The 26,176-nt window shown below is 41.9% G+C and overlaps 1 protein-coding gene across 2 annotated transcripts in view; it reads right to left on the reverse strand.

The window, feature by feature from the left end:
• Positions 1–26,176, reverse strand: part of Mtmr12 (myotubularin related protein 12) — a 71,994-nt gene that overhangs the window by 39,988 nt on the left and 5,830 nt on the right. Inside the window, exons 2-3 of one of the 2 annotated variants that reach the window (XM_004848660.3) lie at positions 3,091–3,151; positions 20–162 (exon numbers count right to left, since the gene is read on the reverse strand). In XM_004848660.3, the coding sequence (XP_004848717.1) occupies positions 20–162; positions 3,091–3,151 (204 nt within the window). Of the gene's footprint in view, positions 1–19; positions 163–3,090; positions 3,157–26,176 lie in introns of those variants that run through there. The other variant, XM_004848661.4, reaches the window with a different exon arrangement.

A 26,176-nucleotide genomic window follows, 5' to 3' on the forward strand; every position in this document is an offset into this window, starting at 1 on the left:
AAATCTAGCCCATTCGTACACCATTATCCAACGCAGATTCATCATCGCTCAAGAAGGCAATCTTAAAGTCTGTGCAAATGAGTCTCCCATAGACGCCATGCTGACAGGAATCTTCCTGCACATACTTCAGGACTGTGCTGGCTTCACAAAGCAGCTGTTCACCTGGTGGAAACCAAAACAAGTTCTCCTTAAGTCCTCAGGGAACACACAGGGTACAAACATTAAGAGCTTTTGCTGCTCTATTTACATAAGAACAAACACACAATACAACGAAACACTTCAGAACATGTCACTTTTCAGAGCGGCAGGAGCTGCAAAATTTAAGAGAGAAGATGAAGCAGAGAGGAGAAAAGCAAAATAGTTCAGAGACACCTTCATGCAGGGATTTCTTTTATCTTCTCACTGTAAATAATGGAAGTTTCCAAATAGGTGGGAGTCATCTCAGCTGCACTTTCAAGCACAGATTCTCATGTCTTCATGACTTTGACCCCAAATGTTCCATACCAGCAATACCCTAAACAAGCAAGCCGGCAGTCTTGCCAGCATGCTAAGGACAGAGACTGTAGCCCCTTTTCCTGTGACAGCTCTAGGGCTTCCAGGCAGCTTCCTGACACAAGGGGTGCTGCAGTCTTCCACAGCAAGACCACCTCATTCCAGCTGCACACTGGGAGGATGAGACGAAAAAAAAAAGAGGTCAGAGGCTGGTGGGAAAAATTTCCTTTCATCACTGAGAGTATTTCCTTTCAATGTGTCACCTTTCCTGCCCCATCTGTAGGTGGCCAGCCCACAGGAGAAGCTGCAGCTCCTGGACACAGACAGTACACTTCTCTTTACTGTCAAAAAAATTAAGAGCAGGAGACAGATAACCATTCTCTGCTCCCTGGAAGCAGAGGCAGTTATGATGGGGGATGTCTGGGTTAGGGCAGAAAAAATAGGAGGACAAGGGGGAATAAAAACTAAGTGTGAATCCTATGGAAAAAAAAAAAAAAAAAGGAATTTTCTTCTCATTCAATGGCTAACGTCTTCCCCTCAGGATTTCTCTACCTTTAAATTTACTTAGCTAAACTGGGCATGATGGTACACGCCTATAATCCCAATACTCTGAGAGGCTGAGGCAGGAGGATGACAAGTTGAAGCCCAGTCTGGGCAATTCAGAGACTTCATGATGCCCTGTCTCAAAAATAAAAAAAGGGAGGGCTGGGGATTTAGCTCAGTGGTGCTGCCACCTGCCTCAGAAGCACAAGGTCCTCAGTTCTATCCCCGGTACCAAAAATAAATAAATAAATAAAATTTTAAAAGGGCCAGGGATGCAGCTCAGTGCAAGGGCCATGAGTTCAATACTCAACACTGCAATCAATCAATCAATCAATCAGTCAGCCAATTTACTTAGCAGAGAACTTATTTAGTCTAGCTTTCACATTCAGACTATAAATAGGTACATGTTATAGTGTTTTCTTTTTCCATCTTTCAAGGGGTTAATTATCTCCGGCTGAAACACTAAGGAAATACCAAAAGATGGTTCAGTCGCTGGGTTATCCTCCAGAGACCAGAGTTGGAAGACGCTAAGGAAATCAGGGCCTCCTTAAAAGTTTAAAATAGTCCCCATAACGAAGTTCAAGATGAAAGATGCGTGGTCAAGGCTTCCTGTGCTTCCAACTGCAAACGTGAAGCAGTTTTTAACAGTGAGGGTCTCCTGAGATCAGGACAGCCCCACCTGGGTCACGTGAGAGACACCAGACATCAGCTGCAGTAGCTATTACGATGTTCCCAGTGAAACCCTCTACCAACAAGGCATGCTGCACCATGGCTACCAACCTTGTACCAGATGTAGACTCTAGAATTGTAAGAGTCAGGAGATAGAGAGAATCATGATCTAGTTTAGGAAACTGAGGGTCAGAGAAGTTTTGTGAACGGAAAAGCCACTCAGCAGCTAGAAGAGACCATCAGGGAATCTAGATGACAGAATATACATAACACCAACTTAAAAATAGAAGCTAATTTCAGAACCTATAATCCTCCAAAATGCTGGGTATGATGGTACACAGCTGTAGTCCCAGCACTTGGGAGGCTGAGGCAGGAGGATCACTTCAAGTTCAAGATGAGCCTGGACTACATAGTGAGATCCTATCTCCAAAACCCAAAAGTATAACCCCCCAAAAAGGAAAAACAAAGGGAGATATGAATCAAGGTCTAGGTCACAATTACAGGGAAAAAAAGCCTTAAAAATGTTAAAACATTTTTTAAAAAGTTACCATATTCCAGTATGTTTAGTCAGAAACGAGCACATCCACATCCCCAAACTAGAATACAATAAAAATTACCCGAACAAAGCCTCTATTGTTTTGGTAACATACACATTAAAAAGCTTAAGAAAAAGTTCTTTTAGATTAAAAAAAAATTGAAAAAGAATACAGAGCAGACAGATTTTCCTTATATGGTATGGACACTACACCAAGTAGTTTCTGTCCTGAACTTTGAAGTGGTTAAAACCCAACTGCAGCTATAGTCACTCTCTTCTGTCTCAGAAATAATCAACCAATCCAGGGCCCCTCATACTAAATGGCCTAAAGTACAACCCTGACGGCCACATGGCTGGCTGGCAAAGCCCAGCATCCCAGGTACCAGGGCTCAGCAGAGACCGACAGGTGACCACCCACCAACAGATGCCCCAAGAGGCCAGGCAGCTGCTCTGTTCAAGGACAACAGGCGTGGCAGCAGGAAGGAAGTATGTGGTGCAGGCCTCTTCAGGAAACTGGGATTTTCCTGACTGGAGACCAGAATAGGGTTAAGTAGGACAATCTGAAAAAGGCCTCATTTGTTTGTGAAAGAAGTGAGAATTTCTCAGGTTTATTTTTATCAGCTTGAAGGATAGGGGATAGGGAAAAAAGAAAAATTCTTTCCAGCTGTTGTAACAGGCAGAGCGAGGTGTGCAGTTACTGAATTGAAGACCTTAATATCTTTGACCAACTCATTACTGTTACATACCAGAGGATGAAAACAAAGGAGTTTAAATATAGCAATTCTAGGGATGGCATAATTTATCACTGGTTTTGAGCTGCACACAAGGTACGATGCTAACATGACTGTTACCTGGCAACAAGTGAAGAGTGATTTCCTTCTCAGTTATTGCCTTTTCATTTGTGTGAATTTCCTAAAACAGAAGAACAAAGAAAGGGTCATGTTTTTCTTTAGGGGCTCAAAATAGCATAAAAGCATGTTTTCTGAATACACACAAAACCATCACATATGCAGGAGCTTTGTGTTTATTTGACAAGCTACTTTTTTTTTTTTTTGGTACCGTGGATTGAACTCGGGACCTTCCGCTTGCAAGGCAGGCGGTGGAACCACTGAGCTAAATCCCCGGCCCTGACAAGCTACTTTTTAAAAACATGTTTTTAATGAAAGGAAGACAGAATTCTAACAAGTTGGAGACAATCAATATATTTAATTAGTTAGAGCTGAGTACAGTGCTGCATGCACTCAGAAGGCAGAGGCAGCAGGATCACCTTAAGTTCGAGGCCAGCCTGGGCTACATAATGAGTTCAAGGCCAGCCTGAACTACAGAGCAAGACCCTATCACAAAAAAACAAAACAAACAAACCAAAAAACCCAAAACCAAACCAAACAAAACATCCAACAACAACAACATAATCTAATCACTACTAGCTGTCACAAGCATAAGGGTAGGAGGGACAGCCTTCATGTAAAGGAACAAGTTGAGGTGAAAAATAAGGTAATTCAAACATACAGTCATAAAGAGGACAGAAGACATGCTCCACTATAATCCCTCTCTCCCTTCAGTGAGATAAGGGTTGAAAGCAAAAGAAAATGTGTGCTCTTGGGAGTAAAGGCTTAAAGACAAAAACAGGAAAATGTGAGCCCATCTATCGTATGATCCATGTACTCTATAGAAGAGCAGGACTCAGTAAAGACAACTGAAACATTCACTGCCCAAGATACCTAAAACCACAAGACAGTGCCAAGGCATGTAACCACTTCTAATGCGGAATCAAGGCCCGTGCTTGTGTCACTGTTTCTCAAAAAACTTGCCTTCAAGTTCCTCTATTCAGTTCAGTGTTTATTGAACATTGAGAGAGAATTAGCAAACCCTGATGCTTCTAAAGTGATGATCATAAATGGCTGTTAACAGAGCAATGAGACATGGTAGGCCTCCTAATGAAGCCTACCACATCATCTATGAAATATTCTTACCGAAATATTTAAACTCAATCTGCTTGAGCTTCTATACAACTCCAACAATTTGTAAAAAACACTGGGTCAGAGAAACATGTTAAATGACACAATGGGGATGCCATCAGTCAAATCCTGACTAGAGAATTCTACAAGACACAACCAGCTTTGTGAACAAATAAAACTCATTTTTGGTAGAATCAGTTTTCTGAATCTGTTATTTCAGATTGCACTATGGCATTAGAAGAAACCTGGGTATAGCTGAGGAAGGGAAAAGAGCCCATTTTTTTTTTTTTGGTACCAGGGATCGAACTTGGGCCCTTCCACTTGCGAGGCAGGCGCCGGAACCACTGAGCTAAATCCCCAGCCCAAAAGAGCCCATCTTAAGGCTGAAATAGAATGTCATGGGTTTCCCAGAGCACCCATTTTGAACATGGTCTACTTTGGAGGTGCTCTGATTTACATCCCAGAAGATGCCAACAAATCAAGTTCCTCAGGGGCAGCGCTTCTCAAACTTGAGGCAGGTTAAGTCTGATGGGGAGCTTGTTACCTAGTCAGTCACAAGCCTAGGATACAGCCTGGGCCCCTAGTTTTGTAAAAAACTCCCCTGCTAATTCTTATGCACTGCTGTGGGGTTTAAGCAAGAGGAACTGTTCTTGCATACGTAAATACTGAGTGTTTTGGTAATTTAGAAATTCTTATTGATAGTTTTCATTATGTCCCTGGCAAAGAATTAAATTCAAGCACAATTATTTTTGACAGATGCTATCATTCCTCTCTGAGGAGACATCAAAGTTATTCATTATATTCAATCAGCTGTTGGAAAAGTGTAACAATCATCCTGACTAATGCTTGGAACAGTCCAAACACTATAGCCAATTGGACATGACCAGCCTACTGTTCCATGAGCAGAAGTATTATCATCTACATTAATTCAAAACCACCTACAATAGTTTTTGAAATGGTTAGGAAATTCTTTCTTTGTATTATATTCCAGGATCAAAATAATTTGGAGATATCTTTTAGGATCCTGCCAAAACTCCTTCCCTCAGACCACTACTCTTTGCACCCACCTCTTGCAGGGAACCATCTCATCCCTAGTCAACTGTCCAGGGAAACTAATGAGCATAGTGGTCCCCCAAGCATCAGGTTAATCACTTTACCTCTCCTATGGGTTCAAAGATACAATCAAGGTGGCTGCTTCAGCTACAGACTTGTAAACCAGGCCACAAACGTGGGGAGGCAGAGAAAGCTCTTCTGCCCAAAATAAGACACAGGAAAAGGATAAGCAGAGATAAAAGCATGCTCTCAGACACACAAACAATAACAGCCTGGACTCCCATGGCTTTCCAGACTTTTGGGCCACAGATCCAGGAGTCATATTTGTATCTTTATCATAAATTCCCATGTTAGGAATTACTTTTCTTCCTCCCCATTTGCCTAGTATTCTAAAGCCCACTTGGCACGGTGGCACACACCTATAACCCCAAGAGGCTGGGACTGCAGAATTGCAAGTTCCAGCCCAGTCCAGGCAATTTAGCAGCTGTCTCAAAATTTAAAAAAAAAAAAAAGGCTGGGGATGTAGCTCAGAGAAAAGTCCCTGGGTTTGGTCCCCAGTACTTAATCCTCCACTCCCCAAAAATACACTTAAATGATTATTATGATAACTGCTAAATAATCTTTTTTACATTCATAGAACCCAGAATATCTGATGACTTTTAGATTACATCTCAATATATAAAGATCATACTTAACATGCAGAAAAATAATTGTGTCTGTCTAAAGAAGTACAGGAGCTGAAGATGGGGACACATGTCTGTAATTCCTGCACTTAGGGGGTTAAAGTAAGAGGATCATCTGGACAACATTAGACCCTGTCTCAAAAAATAAAACAAAAAAATGAGTACAGGAACTAGCCGCAGCAGGTCAAGGTGGAGCTTGACTAAAGTATTTTGACCAAGAAAAAGACACACACACAAGAAGACAAGACTGTCTCACTGTACCTCCCGTCTCTCTCAAAAATAGTGCTCTGAGGGTGACAGCCTCCTCCCACCTTCTCAGGATTGGCCCTTGAATAATTTCCTTGCCACCAACTCTCACCTCCAGAGGTGGATTTCAAGTAGCAAGCAGACAGGTGTGGGTCTGGTAACAGGAAGACCAATGAAGAGAAAGGAGAGGAAAAATTGTTCAAACCAGTCTGACAAAATGGCAAGTCTGGAATGCAGAGGAGTTTAATAAGTGGACAAGCAGAAGAGGAAAGAGAAGGTGCAAACACACAGAAGCAAGTACTGCTTCCAGAAAAGTGAGAAAAGCAGCTAAGGCTGGACACAGCCTACAGGAATTAGCATGTACTCATATGGAATTTGGGCTTTATCCTGCAGGCAACAGGGAGGAACCAAAGGATTCTATGCAGGGGAGTCAATATACACATTTTATTTACTATCTCCAATAAACATTTTTCAGGAAAAAGCCCAGGACAAAATCAGGAACCTGGGTCGGTCGTAACTGCAAGTGTCTTGGGTGCACTACCCCATCTAAGAGCGCAGTGCTGGGCATGGTGACGCATGCCTGTAATTCTAGTACTCTGGAGGCTGAGGCAGGAAGATCGCCTCCAGTTCGAGGTCAGCCTGGGCTACACAGTGAGTTCAAGGCCCTGGGTTCAGTCCCCAGTACTGGACAAAAAACCCCACTGAAATTACTGCTCTCAGATGAATTTCAACCAGCCAGAGGGGCAAAACTCCAAAAATCAACATCCCCCAATATCCTTGACGGTTCTTTGGAACACAATTTCTTTCCACTGCATCTGGCACCAAAGTAGTAAAAAGACACAAGACAGATATTTCATTTCCTCAAAGCTGCCCTACTTTTCTAGGACGTATGTTTAATATTTGTTTTCTCTACTAAATAGAAAATCTAAGGAAGAAAAATGTATTATCACATTAGGTGATAATTCATTTGCCGAGCCGGGGATTTAGCTCAGTGGTTTCGCTGCCTGCTGCACAAGTGCAAGAACCCGAGTTCGATCCCTGGTACAAAAAAAAAGAAAGAAAGATAATTCATTTGCAACATTTACCTTTTTGTATTTGTAACATAGGAAGTACTAATAACTGAGGTTTTTTTCTTTCCCCACGTGCCTCCAATCTTTTCCTTCTCTATGTATTAAAAACAGAAATAATACAGATTTGGGGGCCACACTCCAAACCTGGCTCTTGTGACTGTAAGATATGACCTCGGGCAGTTCATTTAACTTGCCTGAGCTTTAAGCTCCTCCCATGTGAAATGGAATATATCCTTCCCAAAAGGAGAGTTTGAAGCGTTATGTATCTATATGCCTAGCAAGGGCACGCAGTAAATGGGGTTGTTGTTAACTGTTGAACACAGTGGTATCTGTGCTTCTTGATTTCCTTTCTACCATTTCCTGCTTTCCTTTCATGAGTAAACAAAGAATTCAAATACACTATACTACTTAAAAGCTGCAGTTACTAAAGATTCAGCCACAGGAATACAATAACTTCTATTTCTCACAGTTACTTAACACAATAAGCTAAATTGCACCTACTCAGGAGGTCCCTCAATTCTTTTTTTCTGTGGATCAAAAACTCCCAAAACCAGCAACCCTTAAGTTAGCCCTACTTCTGTAAGATTCTGACTATCTAGTATACAGAATACCTGCAGTCGGGGGTGGGGGTGGCATTTTGTATTTATAGGATGTGTTTTCTAGAACTCCATGATTTACGTCTGATTGCTTCAGATCTTTTCCACAGAGTACTTTGAATGAAATACAAACCCAAAAGAGTAAGTTTTTTTTTCCTTACAGTATTAGGATTGAACTCCGAGCCTTTGCACTGAGCTACATCCCCAGCTCTTATTTTTTATTGTCAAACAGGATCTTACTAAGTTACTCCAGCTGGGCTTGAACTTGTGGTCTTCCTGCCTCAGCCTCCCAGAGTGCTGAGATCATAGGTATGTGTAACTCCAGATTTTATTGGAAGTAGACCAAACTGCTGAAGGTTGTAACAAATGGGGTGTGTGTGTGCTATGTAAGCATCCAAATAATGGAATTTAAAATGCCACAATACTCAATCATCAGTAATATCTAAACCTCCTCTGGTTAACATTTCAAAGAATTATACAATATGCAGTTTTTACAGAAAATCAACTCAGGAAAAAATAAGTACCACCATCACTACCATCAACTGCCCCCGACTCCCAAATCAAAATACACATTAGTCTTGGAAAAAGAAATAACCTGGAGAACTCCAATAAATCAGGATACAAACAGGAAGCAAAAGAAAGCCTCCCTTCAACTTCTGCTTGTTGTTTCCGAGTGAATGGGCGTGGCTGACTGGAGAAGAGGGGACAGGTTACAACACAGGTGGAAGGGTGCCATGTCTGGAGGAGCTGAGTCCTGGATGGGGTTTCGGGTGGGTTCAGGTCAAGATGAAATTCCACACACACAAAAAAAGAAAGAAAAGCAAAAAGGGCTGGGGATTTAGCTCAGTGGTTCTGCCACCCCACCACGCAAGCACAAGGTCCCAAGTTCGATCCCTGGTACCAAAAAAAAAAAAAAAAAAAGAAAAGATGAAATTCCACACATGCCCCCTACTCCTGAGAATGCCATGTCTGAAGGTGTACAAGTTGTCATCTTTACTGGCAAGTCTGCTGGATAAGTGATTACGGGCAATGTAACATGACTTTTACAAAGGGCTAAGTAAATGCAACTCCTTCCTGAACACACAGCATGACTCAGAAGTCACTTTGCACTGTAGAAATCATAACTGTCCAACTGGTGAATGCCAGCATCTTCTGTCCCTCTTCCCAAAGTAGGTACAGGGCCAGCCCTTACTGTGGTAGAGAGGTGAGTAACGATAATCATTGCTAGAACAGTGGGTGGCACACCCTGTTTAATGCGCATTACACTTACTAATTCATTTAACCCTCAGCAAGCCTTAGAGTTATACCCATGAGTATCTCCATGTTACAGATGAAGGCACCAATTGGCACAGGCAAGGTAGAGTCCAAGCCCGGGTATACTGGCCCAGTCTGTGTTCTTTTTAAAAAACATGTATTCCAGGGGCCGGGGATTTAGCTCAGTGGTTTCGCCACCTGCTGCGAAAGCGCAAGGACTCAAGTTCGATCCCCGGTACCAAAAGCAAAAAACAAAAAACAAAAACAAACAGAAGTGTTAGCCCTCCAAAAAACATGTATTCTACAATGTGAGATTCACATTCTTACGTTTGAAAATTAAGAGAAAGACCTTAGTTTTGCCACAGGGGAGAGGGTTAGAGGGTTAGGTCATCTGGGGGAGGTTGAGGTTTACCAAAGTATGTGTGCATTAGCAAACCCCCTCAAGAGCACAGTCAGAATCTGTAGGGGAAGGGGAGGCGTGTATTGTGCACTTTCAGCCTATTCTCAAGGTGAATTGAAGATGCCATTTCTACCTGAGAACTACTGTTGGAGGGTGGGTGTGGAAAGGTGGAGTGGGTTTTTGGGTCCCCAAAGGCATGGTACCATTTAGTATTTACTAGGATAACTTTTTAGCAAATCTGAATCCCATAGGATTTGGGGCAAGGTTTCTCAGTGAACAATCCTGTCCAGGCAGGTTTGTGTAGAATGGCCCACTGGGGCAGGTGGGTATCTGTGCTTTCTCACTGAGAGCCTCCTTCCCCGGTCTGCTAATCCATAGGAAAGCACGGAGCATTTTAGAGCAGAAGCCACACTGTCTGATTTGCATCCCATCTCCATCCCATTTAAACAGCTTAGTGATCTTCAGAAAGTCACTTAAACTCTCTGTGTCTTAGCTTCTTCATCTGTAAAATGGCAATACGAGTACATCTTGGGATTTTTTTAGAGACTCAGTAGATATTTGCAAAGTGTTTCTAACCATGCCTGGCAGTCAGAACATGTTGTGTGTGTGGTTAAATAAATAAACATACTGGGAATTAAAAAAAACAACAACACCATGTATTCTATTTAATCGAAAGATATCTCAATGAATTTTAAGTATATAAAATCACTAATTTTAAATGTTTTAAGGGGCAGGGATGTGGCTCAGTGGCACCACACCTGCTTGGCAAGCTCAAGGTGCTGAGTTCAACCCCCAATACCAGGGAAAAAAAAAGTTCTAAAATATACGTATCTATATCAGTTTACAACAATAAAACTACCACCAACAAAAGATATTGGACAAAAATCTTACATATGAATGCCACAGTCTCTTAAATGTGAAATATCTTATAATATCCTTATTTCTGACTAATAAAAATGTTTCTCTCCATTTTTATGACCTAAAGAGTTTCTATTACCTTCAAGCCTGTTAACCTTTATTTGATACAAATGCAAGTATCTTGGATCACAGAGTGATGTTTCTTACTCAATTTGGATTAATTGGGAATTTAACCATCTTATGAATATAATTCACGTCTATCTCTGACAATATCTTTTATGCAAATTTTAACTCTTTCTTGGTATTTTTCCTTTGCCACTTTTTCTTGGTTTTTCATTTGTTTTTGATTCCAAAAACCTGTAATGTATATAATCTACTTCTGTCCACAATTCAATGACAAATCGATTATATGAACCACCACCTGATGCAGTAATTATTGGTTTTCCCAATCAGTATTTCAAACATATACACCCTTCTCCAACCAGTGCTTTGGAAATTTTCTCCTTACATTATCAGCATTATATTATGAGCTTGTTAAGTTTTCTGTTTTAAGGAACTAAAACTGTGCCATTTTCCAATTTTGTCAGATTAACATTTAGTATGCCTTTATGGTACTTGTCCTGCCCACAGTGACAAACCACTTTTATCTAACATACATTTGGGTTAAGAACATGTATTGTTATAATATTACATGGCAAAAATAAAACAGTATTTATTTGCCCAATACATTGAATATTTGGCATGCATTTGACAATATAAAACTATATGAACTAGTGCTGGACATGATAGTGTGTGCCTGTAATCCCAGCACTCAGGGGTCTGAAGCAAGAGGATCACCTTAAATTTGAGGCAGGCCTGAGCTACACAGTGAGCTCAAGGCCAGCATGAACTACATGATGAGACCATGTCTCAAAAAAAAAAAAATCAAAGCCAGGTGTGGTGGCAAACCCTGTTATCCCAGAACTTGGGAGTCTGAGGCAGGAAGATCACAGCAAGTTCGAAGTCAGCCTGGGCTACACAGTGAGTTCAAGGCCAGCCTGGACTACACAGTGAGACTCTTGTCTCAACCCCCCCCCTCACAAGGAATAAATACAAACCAAAAAGTCAAAGAAAAAGCCAGTCGTCGAACACCTGTAATCCTAGGTCTTGAATGGCTGAGCCATGAGGATTGTCATGAGTTCAAGGTCAGCCTGGACTAGACCCTGCTGTCTCAAAAAAAAAAAAAAAAAGGGAAAAGAAATACATGCCTCAGGGTGGGAGCAGACCATTGTGGAAGAGAACACAGTGGCTATGTAACACTTTTAGACTTCATGTTCCTTAACTAGTTTAACCATCAAGTCTTTCATACAATTATCTCCCTATTCTTTTTAATTTTTCTGTTGGCTACAGTAAATCATTCAGCAAAATTTTTAGATAAACTTCTTGGTTGATATTCTTTCTTTTTTATTTTTTATTTATTTATTTATTTATTTTTTTTTTGGTACCAGGGATCAAACTCGGGTCCTTGTGCTTTGAACTCAATATACTTTCTTAACCCTTTGTATCTCAGAATGTCTTCCTGTTGCCTTCATACACAAATTATTCAAAATTAATTTCCCTTAAAACTCCATAGCAAAACAAAAGAAAACAAAAATATTCCATAGATGTTGTTTCATTGTCTTCTGGCATTTAGAATTACAAGAGAAAAATCTGAGGTCAGTCTGACTTCTGCCCCTTTACAGGTAACTTGCTTTGTCTATCAGTGGTGGCAAACCTATGGCATGCGCGCCATAGCCAGTGGTTTATCATTGAAAGCTCTTAAAAGTTCGCCATCACTGATCTAGGTTCTTGCAAAAATTTTTCCTTATTCTTGAAATTTAAAAAGTCATGGTATGTCTATGTCTCTCTCTTTCTTTCTTAGGTGTTTTCTTCTCATTAAATTTTAAAGGTACCCTATGGGCCTTCTTCATTTGCAGGCCTACTCTGTTTTTCAACTGTGGAAAGTTTTCTTCAATTAGTTCCTTAATTACTGTTTCAGCTTCATTTGCTTTGTCCCTTTTCAGGTATTCCTATTACTTGTAGATTATATCTCCTAGACAAGCTATTTACATCTCTTTTTCTTTTTTTTTTAATCATAATTTCTTTGGCCTTTGCATTCTGGGAGAATTTCTTACTTTGCATTTACTTCAGAAATTTTATTTTCTGACTGACCCTGCTTACATGCTTCTTTTAAATGGAAGGCCACAATCTCTTCCATGTAGTCACATACAACCTGCTGTATAATTAAGTCCACATGGGTAATGAACTCTCGTGTAAGATGTTTAATACTTTCTGGATGATCACTGCAGACTGGTATATCAGTACCAAGAGGAGGAATGAAAATAAAGTGGAAAAACAAGACCCACCTGAAATCAGGCTGAAGCAAGCATCCCAGAAAGTCCCCCAGAGAAAGCTTCAAAGAACACTGTGGAAAAGCCAATGGAGGCTAAAGGAAAAACAAAAACACATATTCCCCTCACCACTCACTCACAAGTAATGGCTAAGTGACACTGGCGAGATGCATGGGGAAGAGAATGTTGGGGCTTTGTTTACAACCTGAAAAAAGTACCTCTCATCACTTACTGCACTGTGTTCTCTAAGGCGTCAGCCTCTTGGCTGTCACCCAACCAAGCCTGGAAAGTTCAATAGGAATCTTCTACTCTGCACCATTTCAGTTAAGGCTCTAATCACAAACAACACTCCCATGTACTTACTACCTGGGCAATTCTGTGCTTCCCCTCAGGAGCATACAGCCTAGAAGTCATCCTGAGTCTCCTCTTCTACTTCATCCTCAATATCAATTTATCACCAAACTCTATCAATATTACCTACTAAATACAGTCTGCCAAAAAAATGTATATACACTTCAGGAAAAAAAAAATAGTATGATTTTTTTTTTCAACACTGGTGTTACCCTCGTATGGAGGATCCTAGAGGATGTCGTATATCACAGAAAATCCACTACAATGTCAGCCTTTAGAGAAGAAATTGAAAATGCATGTGCAGCAATGTCAATGACCAAGGTTCCCAAAGCAGCAGTTCACCGTTCTGATAAATGTCTGCAAGCTAATGGCCCCCACTGTGAGCACCTCTTGTAGTAGTTATAGAGGCCAAAGGTAACTTGTATGAATCTCATGATGTCTCAATAAATTTAGTATTATAATATTTATGCAAGTTTTTCTTTTCCTGAAGTGTGTATACATTTTGGGGCAGACTCTGTATATCTACATTCCATGCTCCTCTCACGCACAGAAACACTCTTATTCCAAGCTACTCTCATCTCTTCCCTACACCACTGCAACAGGTTTCCAACTGGTCTCTTTTGTTCCATTCTCTGCCCCCAAGCAGGAGTGATCCTTTCAGAGCCCAGAGGGCTTTGGCTTAGCTGTGGGATGAACACAATGCCTCCCCGTGGCCTACGAGTGCCTGCAGGACTTGGCCCATACCTACTCATCTCCCACCCTGCTCTTCCTTGGCTGTGTTAGCCAACAGGCCTCCTTTCACCTCCCACACCTGTCTAGCACAGTCCTGTCCTGAGTCCTTTCCACAGCATCTGATCTAGAATGCCTTCCATTATCTCCTCCTATGAATTTTTTATGCCTATCAGATCTCAGGCCAAGGATCATTTCCTCAGGTAAGCCGTCTCTTTTACCAGATTCTTCAAGCCCCATGTGTCTCTTCTAACACTTGTCAAAGCTGCAATTTCATTTGTTTAATTATTTAATTATATATTTCCTCACCAACCTGTAAAAACTTTATGAGAAAGTCTTGGTCCCAGAATCAAAGTACTCCAAAGATTTTGTTGACTAATTTAATTAAAAATGACTTTAAATAGTGAGAGGTTTTAAAAATACCCCACAAATTTACCTTTTTTTTCCCCCTTGTGCTGGGGATTGAGCCAATGCCCTCCCTAGTGCATGGTAGACAAGCACTCTATTAATGAGTTATAACCTCAGCTCTATGTATGTATGTATTTTTAAATTTAATTTTGAGACACAGTCTTACTAAATTGCCTAGGCTAGCCTTGAACTTGAGATCATCCTGCCTCAGCCCCCTGAGCAACTGGAATTACAGGTGTGTGCCTGGCAGCAGGCCTGGCATGTTTACATAATTCTTATTTGCCTAAGCAGCTGATTTAAAATTAGCAGGGACTGGAGAAACATATGGGAAAGTAAGAAACAACAGCTAGATGACATCACCAAATGTTCTAACCATAGCCTAACGCAGCAGATAAAGAGCATTCCCTTTATGCTTGCTATGTATCTGGTACTAATCCAGAAAGGTTTACTTGTAAAGCCTGTGCCAAAAAAACTGCACCAGGGCAGCTGTTGGTACCATCCCAGGATCTTGCAGTCCAGTCACCAGCTGCCTCTGTACTCTCCTTGTTCTTAGGCAGTGGAAGCTTCTTACAACATCATCTGGCTTCCAGGAAGGGCCCAGAATCTCCTTTTCACCTCAGTTCCTTCTATTTTACCACTATTCTTCACTCTGAGACTCCCTGCCTACAGACTGCCTATCAGCAAATGTTAACAGTCTTATTTTTATAGCTATGAAATGTGATAAATTCCTCTGACCTCATTAACCTTCAGGTTCAATGTGCAGGGGGAAAAGGGTATTAAAAGGTATGATCCTTTAATAATCAAGGTCCTTTAATAATCAAGTAGAACTGGTTCTACTGGTTACACTGACAGACTTCTCAAAACCTAACTCATTTGAAAGTTATGTACATTTTCAACATTATATCAATTAAAAATGGCCTGTGAACTCTATAGCACCTCTTGCTAACCCATTTGAGTTTGGACAAAGCTTGCTATTATAGCAAAAAAAGAATGTTGGCATGGGCTCGTAGTATGTCCAGGCTTTTAAAACTACGGAATCTCTGTGGTCTAAATTCAATTATAACAGGCTTGACACATATGAAGACCAGTTCTGCTGGAGTGGCAGGATCAGGGCTGGGCATTTTTTTTGTTAATTTCTTATTCCCATGTTTACCTCATTGCTAGGGTTACTCTTTCTAAGTTTTAAAAAGGATAAGGGTATACAAAATAAGTCTTCCAATTTCTGAAAGTTTTACTCCACAGATCAAAAAGATCTAGATAGATCTCTCTGGTTCCCACTTTATCCACAATTTCCAAGACCAGCAGCTGCCACTAACCCCACATTATCTAATCACCTCACCCCTGCCAAGCCAGAAGCAGTCCCTTCTAGCCAAGTCTAAGCCAGAGTCTGAGGCCTGTGACCTGTTCTTCAGCAAGTTTATGTCCCAGAGATGTACCTACTGGAACCCACATCATACAGCTAGGCCTGCCATCTAAAAAGCTGTCAATCTGATCTCTTCTCAGACCTGTTTTGGAGGAGTGGCCCCAAATCACAGGGCTCCACCAAGGTTGAGTCAACACTCAAGCTATACATGTAGTTACTTGGTTATAATGAACCATCTCTAATATACCAATTCCTCCCAACAAACAGCTCCTGAATAGCCTAAACACCAAATGTTGGAGAGAAAAAGATAAATAAAACTAACTTTTGGCCTGATAAAACGGAGACAGAAAAAACTAACTGCCAGCACTGCTAATCAGTGCAGTATGCACTAGGAGCCTACAAAAAATTCTCTCTGCACATCTCTTTGAGTTCTTACTATGTTAACTACTGTTATTCTCAGTTTGGAGATGACATCTCTCCCACACAACATGGTCTACCTCCCCAGAGCGCGTGGGAGCCTAAAGCTACCTAAAGCTACCCCAGGCGGGCATTAACGAGGATGTGTGCTATGTTAGGGGAAGTACAGGGTATAATGGGAACACAGCAGAAACACCTAATCACGTTCAGAAAGGGTCTAAGAAGCCTGGCACTCTCAGGAAGCGTCATTTATACTGAGACCAGGAAATAAGCAGAAACCACTTGCAGCCAGAACAGCCAACAATGGCCCTGACCGCTCTTACTGGGCTGGGTTCTCTTCCTTCCTCACAAGCTCCCAGATGAGCTCTCCTGCTCTACTTCTCAGACTGCTCTTCACACAAGATTTGCAGTCAAACCTCCAAACCCAAGCACCCCAACAGCCTCCTGGCTCCTGGCCATTCGCACTGGAATGTAACTCAACTCCTTAAAACTCACATTCCTTCTTTTAGTCCGGGGGAGGGAGGAGGGGTTGCTGGGGATCAAACCCAGGGCCTTGGCCATGCTGGAGAAGCACTCTACCACTGAACACTCAAAGTCACAGCTCTTAAGCGCTTGTAATCACATGTCCAAGTCAGCTCATCACCAAGCCTGCTCCCATGGGTTATGGCTAGCTCAGCTAGTTGCAACAGAAACCTAGAAGAGATTCTTAACTGTTCTGTGCCTCTCACATCCTGTGCTTCTTTCTTTTTTTTTTTGGTGCCAGGGATAGAACTCAGGTCCTGTGCCTGCGGGGCAAGCAGTGGAACCACTGAGCTAAATCCCCGGCCCCTGTGCTACTTTCTTAACAGCTCCAGATCCGTCTACATCTGCTCCCTCCTGATGACGCTGTCCTACTTCAGGCCACCATCCTCTGCCACTGTCTGTGACTGCTGGCCTCACTGCCTCTGTCTGGTCCCTGCTACACCCGCTGAGCTGACCCAATCTACTGTCCCTAGGCCCCAAACCCCTGTCCAAGTCACTGTCCACACAGTGCAGGCTCTTTACAAAGCTTTCTCTGATCTAAACTTCCTCCATCAGAACAGTGAGGAGGACCTTTTCTGAAGGCCCAAATCATACCCTGCATGTGCTTTCATTATATATATATAATCATTCATTATATATATATAATCTCTCACAGAGTCTGTCTCGCTAATCAACAATGCAAACTGAGAACTTGGCTACACCTTCATAATTTTTTAGCCTCAACATCTAGCACGTAACTCCTGATACAAAATAAACCATCAATAGCCGGATGTGGTGGTGCATGCCTATAATCCCAGCACTCAAGGCTGGGGCAAGAGGATTGCTCTAAGTTTGAGGCCAATCTGAACTACATGGTGAGTTCAAGGGCAGCCTGAACTTTATACTGAGACCTTGTCTCAAAAAATAAAATTAATTCTTGACCCAGGTGATATTCTTTAATGCTAGGCATAGTTCTTGAGAGATTAAAGAAATAGCTCCATTCACAGGGCCAGGGATTTAGCTCAGTGGTTCTGATGCCTGCCTCAAAAGTACAAGGTCCTGAGTTCGATCCCTGGTACCAAAAAGAAAAAAAGAAATAGCTCCATTCAAAATTCCTAAATGCTATATAGTTTGGATCTAGATGGCCACCCAAAGTCCATGTGTTAAAGGCTCGATCCCCAGCATGGCTCTATTGGGAGGTAATGGAAACTGTTAAGAGGTGGGGCCCAATGAGAGGCTTTTAGGTCACTGGGGACGAGCCCTCACAGGGGACCATGGGACCCCCGTCCCCTCCTTTTTGTGGCCTGGCGATGAGGTAAGCACTGCGTACTCTACTATGATGTGCTGCCTCACCTCAGGGCCAAAGCGGAGGCCAACTAACCAGGCATTGGAATCTCCATGCTGTGAGTTGAGCTGACATTCTGAAACGTAGTACAAGTATATACAAGGTCAGACTTTAAACCTGAAGCTTTCTCGCTGAGGATACAGACCAGAGCCTGAATGAATCCATCCATTATCCAGTTCTTAGGGAACTAGAAATTAAAACAAGATTTGTTTTCTGGGCTGGTTCTCAGGGCTGCTGGACTTAGCAGGCTCATTTCCCAAACATCTCAACCCTGAAAATAAGACCAGGTAACAACAGCTTTGCTGCTGACCACAGCTCCATTCCACTAGGTGTACACTGACTGTGACAGTTCCGAGCACTGACTAACCCAAGACAAGAGATGTGAAGCTGGGGAGGTGGACACGTATCGAGAGGCTGGCTGCCAGTCTCTGGTCTCAGCATGACAGGCCACACGCATACCTGGTCTTCGTGGACTGCGCGGTTCGTCACTACGCAGATAAGCTCACAGCTCTAAGAAGCGCTCATTTCCCAGGGTTGGTTGGGACTCCAGAGAGCATTTCAGAGTAGACACCTACTATCCACAGTGATATACATCTAACTTAAACACATAAAAACATCACTTGTTGTAGGTTTTGCAATGTCCACTTTCATACAACCTAAGTAGTTTATCTTGACAACAACCCTATAAGGTGCTTTCATCCCCACTTCACAGACAAGGCCAAGGAAGCTTCACAAGATTAAATAAATGCGCCCACGGTTTATGTAGCTAAAGATGGTGATGCCAGAAGTCATTAGCAAGAGGCTGGCACTAACCTACCTACCTTTCTTTCTTTCTTTCTTTGGTACTGGGGATGGAACCTAGGACCTTACACTTGCAAAGCAGGTGCAGTGCCACTGAGCTAAATGCCTGGCCCCTTACTTTCAATCCTTATACTTTTGTTTTTATAAAAGCTTTAAGACATACTTAACTACCATACAACTCATCCACTTAAAGGGTTTAATATGATATTTAACAATATAAATTAATGAAATGGTGTCTGCTATTTCCAGAGAGTTGTACAACCAATGCCACAGTCAATTTTAGATTTTTTTTTTTTTTTTTGAGACAAGGTCTGGCCTTGAGTTTACAGCAATCCTTCCACCCCAGCCTTCTGAGTACTGGGATTTCAGGCATGAGCTACCAGGCCTGGCTGGCTCTAGAACATTTTCATCATCCCCAAAAGGATTATTGTGACAACCACCAATCTCAAATCCTTTTGCTATTCTGAAGTAGCACCATGCTTTACACACCATGCCTTCTTTTTTGGGGAGTGGGGAGGTGAGACAGGGTTTTGCTATGTAATTCAGGTTGGTCTCAAACTCACTATGTAGCCCAGGCTGGCCTTGAACTCCAATCCTCCTGCCTCAGCCTCCTGAGTGCTGGGATTATAGGTGTGTGCCACAATGCCCAGCACACCATGCTTGCAATTAAGCAATACTACTTAGTCATGTGGCCATTCTAAATCCTTCCTTTCACATTTAGACCCACTGCTTTTTTTCCCCTGACCTTAGATTTTTTTTTTTCCTTTGTTAAATAAAGACAGTGACTGCTCACTAGCACGAATACTACATCCTTAGTCTGTTTTGGCAGTTCATCATTGAATGAAGGCAGTGAAAGCATTTCTCATTCATTTAGCAAGGGTCATCCTGATCAGGCATTTGATAGGCCCTAAAGCAATCCATACAACTATGAGACTACCTAGTAAGACATTCAAGTCAGAGAAGAAATACCAGTGTAAGCCTTAGAACCCACAGCTCTGACCTCACCAGTTTGCTGACCTGCCTCTCCTACTCTAGGTGAGCCACACCCATCTAGAGGGTCTACACACCTGACGGAATAAAAAGCTGTGAAGGAAGCCAAAAAGCCTGCAAGAAAAACACCACAAGGCAACAACTGGGCTGCAGGCACCCAGGATAGGCCACTAGTTTAACAACTAACTGCCACATAGGGGCCGAGGATTTAGCTCAGTGGTTTCGTCACCTGCCTCACATGCACAAGGACCTGAGTTCAATCCCCGGTACCAAAAAAAACCAACTAACTGCCATAGCGATAGGTAAAAGGAGTATTAAAGGCAAAGCATTTCATGCCAAAGCTGATATTTCAGGCATAGACTGAGTCAGGGATCACACTAATGGCCTAACATAATTTTTAAAACACACTCAAAGACTCTCTGAATAAAACTTCACATCAGCTGCTTTTTCCCCCCTAATTTTTATTAGTACATGTTTTCAGTAAATAATGATTATATTCATCGTGGGGAGTTGGTACATGTACCTAACACGTCTCAATTCTTTTTAACCCCCTCTCTCCAATCTCTTGGTCCCTTCTCATTTCCAAAAGATCTCCCTGTTTCCTATTATCTCTTTTATTCTGATCTTTAAATTATTTCTACTTGGGGTTTCTTTCCCATATTATAAGAGAAACTATGCAATCTCAAGCTTGTGTGTCAGATTTATTTCACTAAACGTTGTGATCAGCTATCTTTTGAGGTCCTCTCCTGGAATGGGGTCCCATGTGTCAGTCACTGAGCCTGGGCCACAGACTATCCAAGCCTCCCGGAAGCCATCTTGAGCTCCACAGCACCACAGAGTGACTGGCACTGAAGTCCTGCAGCTCACTCAGGGCCTTCAGTTCTGTTAGAAACACAGGCCCCATATAGCTAACTATCACATTATATTGCAAATAATAATGCCTGTATTGGGATGTGTACAATTGCCTGAAAAAGGTGGCAGGTAGCAGTTATGGAGCTGTCTCTGCCTTATAATCTAAGCTAAGGAATATGTCTATTGACAGCTGCAGAGACATATGGTGTTGCTTTCTGTGCCTCCCCCTCCACCACCTTCCCCAGAACTGTTCTATAAACTCTAGGTTAGCTGAATAGCTGGGAGGAGCTAAATGTCTTGGAGCAGGACGTGGTCAAGAGGAAGCAGGGGACAAGTGAGAAGGTGCCTACATACTCACTAAGGGCCAGACTGTTTCAATGGTAAACCAGTATATAAAAGAAAGGATCCTTAAAGAATCTTGGAAATATTCTTGTATGTCCTAGTGGTGCCCGTTGATTCTATTCCTCAGGACTTTTCTCTCATTGTCATGCATGAGTGCACAGGCCTTATATAAGAGATGAGAACAGCAGGAGATTTAGCTCAGTGGTTCTGCTCCCTGCCTCGCAGGCACAAGGTCCTCAGTTCAATCCCCGGTACCAAGAAAAAAAAAAAAAGAGAGAGAGAGATGAGAAACAAATGTTCCAATCATCCAGCCCCAATACATCTATGAGACTTTCAAGCTGGGCCTCTTGCCTGCCTCCTTATCTCCTCTTTCCCACACCAAATCCCACTTTAATGCTAACCTTTCTACAATCTACACAGCCTTCACTCGAGAGCAGATGCTGTGGTGGGTGCTGTACTCAGAAGCATTCTGGGCATGCCTCCCTCTTAAGTCGCCAGCTCCTACCTCCATGCCTTAGAGCCATCTGGTGACCTGCTGTCTCTCTAAAGGAATGTGGAGCTCCCAAGTGCACACTGTTTCTTTGAATTCCTAATTTTAACCCAGTACTTAGCAAATGGTAGGTACACAAAAATGTTGCTCATATAAAGAAACTTGCAGTTCAAGTAATTAATAATAGCATCTAACAGTTGTTGAGTATCTGCCACATGACAGATCCTAAACTGGGTGTACATGATTTATTTCTTATTCTCAAAATAAGACTGCAAAAAAGATGCCTAGCCACATATTACAGGTGAGGAGAAGACATCCCAGAGAGGCAGAGTTCCATGTCTAAGGCCACCAAAAGTGGTTGAACCAGGATTAGAATCAAAGGCTCTTCCAGGGCCAGGGATTTAGCTCAGTGGTTCTGCGGCCTGCCTCGCAAGCACAAGGACCCGAGTTTGATTCCCGGTACCCCCCCCCCAAAAAAGGCTTTTCCAGAACAAACCTGACATATTCACTGTCAGATGTTCCTCAGGCACTACTTATAGGTAGACTGGGGTTTCTCTTGTCACTTTTTCAACACAGACCATTGTCTTTACTCAGCAAGTAGCCCACAGTGGTCATTAAAACAAAAAGGAAAAAGGCAGCTGCTTTTGCTTTCTTCCAGGGATTAGGCAAGTTAATCTGAAGCTAAATTAAGCAAGCTGGGGTGGGAGATGGGTTGTAGACAGGCGACAGGTAGACAGGTAGGAAGGTATAGGCAGAGAAAAAGAAGAGCCAAGAGACAGTATTTAGGGTCAAGGGAAAAGGCATGAGGTACAAACGTGCAGCCCAGCTTAGGAGGCCCTGGGAGATAAAACAGGTATTATTGATGCCAATCAATTCAGCTTAGGATCAGAGTCCAGACTCTCTTTTATTTCTGTTTGTTTTTGTTTTTGGAAACAAGATCTCACTATGTAGGTCAGGCTGGTCTTGAACTCACTATGTAGCCCAGGTTAACTCTCAGCGATCCTCCTGCCTCAGCCTTCAGAGTGCTGGGATTACAGGCATGCCCCAACATGCTTGGCGTCAGACTAACATAATGTCCAATACCACCAACTGTCTGACCCACTGGGAAAGGGCTGTTCCTAGCAGCTTGCATAGACATAGAGGCACATATTCACAGAAAGATCAAGAATACAGGTGAATCATTACATCTCCCAAGTACAGGGACAAATAGGAAGTTGACTGTAAGGGATTCAATTTTATGTCTAGAGAAATGGCAGGAACATAGTGTTTTTTTTTTAATTTAAAAAACTGTGCTTTTTCCCTTCAAGATATTCTCAGGTATTTAAAAACCCTGGTAAAAACAAATATCAAAAACAAAACCAGGGCTGGGGATTTAGCTCAGTGGTTCTGCCGCCTGCCTCACAAGCGTAAGGACCAGAATTCGATCCGCGGTACCAAAAAAAAAAACCAACAACAAAAACAAAACCAAAAAAACACAAAAAAGCCAGCAACTCAGGATCAGTGTCTGAAATAAGGATTGGCCATCTGTCCCAGGAGAAAGGTAGTTTCCAAATATTTCACCATGCTAGGGGTGGTGTCATATACTTGTAACCTTAGCACTGTAAGAGGCTGATGCAGAAGGATCACAAGTTCAAGCCCAACCTGCGCAACTTAGCAAATTAGAAAAACCCTGCTTCAAAAGAAAACATTTTTTAAAAAGTTAGGACACGTAGCTCATTGTGAAGGCCCTGGATTCACCAAATAAATAAGTATTTTTTAAAAATATTTTAAAATTGTGGCCAGGGCTTCCTTTGCCCCAACCATAGTAAGCCCAACTGTCTTGAGTCTGAAACTCCTATCTTCCCCAAAAGCAAACAATGGAGGTAGCATGGCACATCCAATAGGAAGCAGCCAGGTCTAAAAGAAATGATTAAGGACAAGGCACAAGAGGGAAAAGTGATGATATTATTTGGACAATGGTATTTAAATATGAAATTAAAACAACATAATCTTACAACTGCCTTTGAAATAAAGTTACTACTCCCACAGATAATTTGATTTTTACATAGGCTAATTATGATTTTGCTTTATCTGATTCATTCATATTTTAAATGAATCATTGAAAAGATGTGGTAAATGGACAAAACTGGCCTTTGACAGAGAGGTTCAGAATGAGGGAAAAAGAAAATAAATTCATACAAGAAACTAGCAAAATGTCAAAGGTCAAATGTTAAAAATAAAAAAGTCAACTACCAGGTGTTTGCATTAGGCTGGAATTTTAAACATAATCAAGTCATTCTCAAATGTATAAAGAAACAAAAGAAGAAGAGAAACTTAGAGATAATGAAAAATATTCTAAGAAAGAGTTACCACACAGTGAACTTTCCTGGCACGATACCATAGCAACAACCACAACAAATCACTCCATTTTTATTAATCCCTTAGTTTGGAAACCTTTCTGTCATACAAGATTAATGATTAAGCACTTCACAGAAAGCCTCCCAGTGGCTCTGACCAATTTCCGAATAATAATAGCCCTAGATTATCTACTGAAAGCTATGTGCCAAGTACCCTGCCAAGGATTTTCCATGCATAAGAATACTCATAAATGTACATACATATCATATAAGATAGGCATTATCATCATTATTCCTATTTTTCAGGTGGAAAACAATCAAGGTTTAAAAGTCTGGTCTTACCCTCAGCTATATGACAAGGTGATTTACTTTTTTTGTTTCTGTGTTGTTTTGTTTTATTTTTGGTTTGGTTTTTTTGAGATAAGGTCTCACTATGTAGTTCAGGCTGTCCTTGAATCACTCAATAGCCCAGGCTGGCCTCAAACTCATGGCGATCGTCCTGCCTCGGGCTCCCAAGTGTTGGTATTGTAAGTGTACACAGCAAGCCTCCACAACAAGTTGCTTTCTTTAGACCTGTGACCCACAATGTATATAGAAGGGCTTAAGGGAACGGTGAGGCCCTGGAGGTCTCTCCCTCTCCAGACAGCTTTACTCTTAAGAGTCCTGTCTACTTTTACTTCCCTTCTTTTTCCTCCCAAAGCAACGAAAGATTAGAGATTGAAGGAATACTCTAGTTCAATCCTACTTCCTAATTTATCTCAAGAGGTTTTTTAAGTGATCCCTTGTTAAGATACAGAAACCATGTTTGTACAGCTCCTATCTACCATAAAACCTGCTTCATTGAGTAAATTCAGGGTGCTGGACTGAGACAACTTTGGTTTATCAGTTTGGCTGAAATACTTGATCAAAACTCCACCTATCAGGCTGAGGATTTAGCTCACTGGCACCACACCTGCCTTGCAGGTGCAAGGTCCTGTGTTTGATCCCCAGTACAGGTTGTGTGTGTGGGGGGGACCTCCACCTATCCATTATCTATCTACCTCTGATATTTGTTAAATTCTCATAAATCTCTACAGGTAGTTTACCACGGACAAAACTAACAAAACCAAGGACCTGGCTTCAGCCCTTTTCTGAACTCATACGTTCTCTTGGCAAAGGCTGCAATTAAAGGTAGTTCCCTGCTGTTAAAACAACTCAAAGTACAATGCACTACTGAAATAGATGAGCAGTGCCATCCTCAAACATGACAATCACATGCAGCCTATACATTTTTACACATATTGTGAATGCAAGCACATTAGATATACACATAGGAACAAAGCCTGACATACTATAATTAAGGTAATTTTACTTTTCTACCTGTCAAGTTGCAACTTTATTACATTGACACTACTATAATAAGGGTATACATCTTTTATAGTGATAAGACTTTTGATCCCTGAAAAATCAGATTCCTCTAAAGCTGTTAAACAGGATAGTTCCATGTAGAAGTAGTTCAAGAACATCAAATATCCTCTTGAGAAGGTTCAAAGAAAAATCTAGAACTTTAAACATTTAAGTGTAGGTATGGTCCTTCCAATCTAAGATTCTGACACTAGTCCTGGTTTTCTGAGGGGGTTGTGTGGGGCTCTTTGGTGGAACAAGGGGCCTTGCACATCGCTAAGCATGAGCTCTACTGCCTGAGTTACACTGTATCACTGGGCCCAACAGCCCTTATTTTAACACTGGAGATGGAAGTAGGGTACAGAGGCATATCTGGCTCTAAAATGACGGCTGAGCATGTAGCAGCTGTTTGATCAGGCTGCAGGAAGTGTTGCTTGGCAGAGCCTCATGCTGCCTTCTGATGCTCCATCTGCGGAAGTCGTGTGGTATTGAATCTGGCCCAGGGAGATGCCGCAGGAAGTACAAGCGGGAGAGAAAAAGTGGAAGGAAGCTTTGGACAGATCATCAAGCTAAAGCCACAGCTAGGAAAGTGATTATTTTAGGAAGAACTTTTAATGTCCTTTGATGGTTTGTTAAATTACTATCAATGAACTCCAAATTCAAGGAGAAATTTTACCATTTAAAAATCAGGGCCGGGGATTTAGCTCAGTGGTTTCGCTGCCTGCTGCGCAAGCGCAAGGACCCGAGTTTGATCCCTGGTACCAAAAAAAAAAAAAAAAAAAAATCATTTGGGGGAGCCAGGCATGGTGGTGCACACCTGTAATCTCAGCACTTGGGAGGATGAATGAGGCAGGAGGATCACCGAGAATTTGAGGCCAGCCTAAGCGACACAGTGAGTTCAGGGCCAGCCTGAACTACAAAGCAAGACTCTGTCTCAAAAAACCAAAAACAAACAAACAAACAAAAATTAGTTAAGGGGGGATAAAAGTGTAGCTCAACTGTAGATCTCTTGGCAAGCATGCACAAAGTCCTAAGTTCAAACCACAACATCACACACACACACACACACACACACGGCCACACATGTGCTGAGAGCAGGGACCTGGCGTATTATTTTAGTATTCCCATAAATTAAAGAAAAG

Source organism: Heterocephalus glaber, unplaced genomic scaffold (genome assembly GCF_053883595.1).
Source record: "Heterocephalus glaber isolate CG9 unplaced genomic scaffold, H.glaber_assembly_v1.0 deba00001538, whole genome shotgun sequence".
Classification (NCBI taxonomy): Eukaryota; Metazoa; Chordata; class Mammalia; order Rodentia; family Bathyergidae; genus Heterocephalus; species Heterocephalus glaber.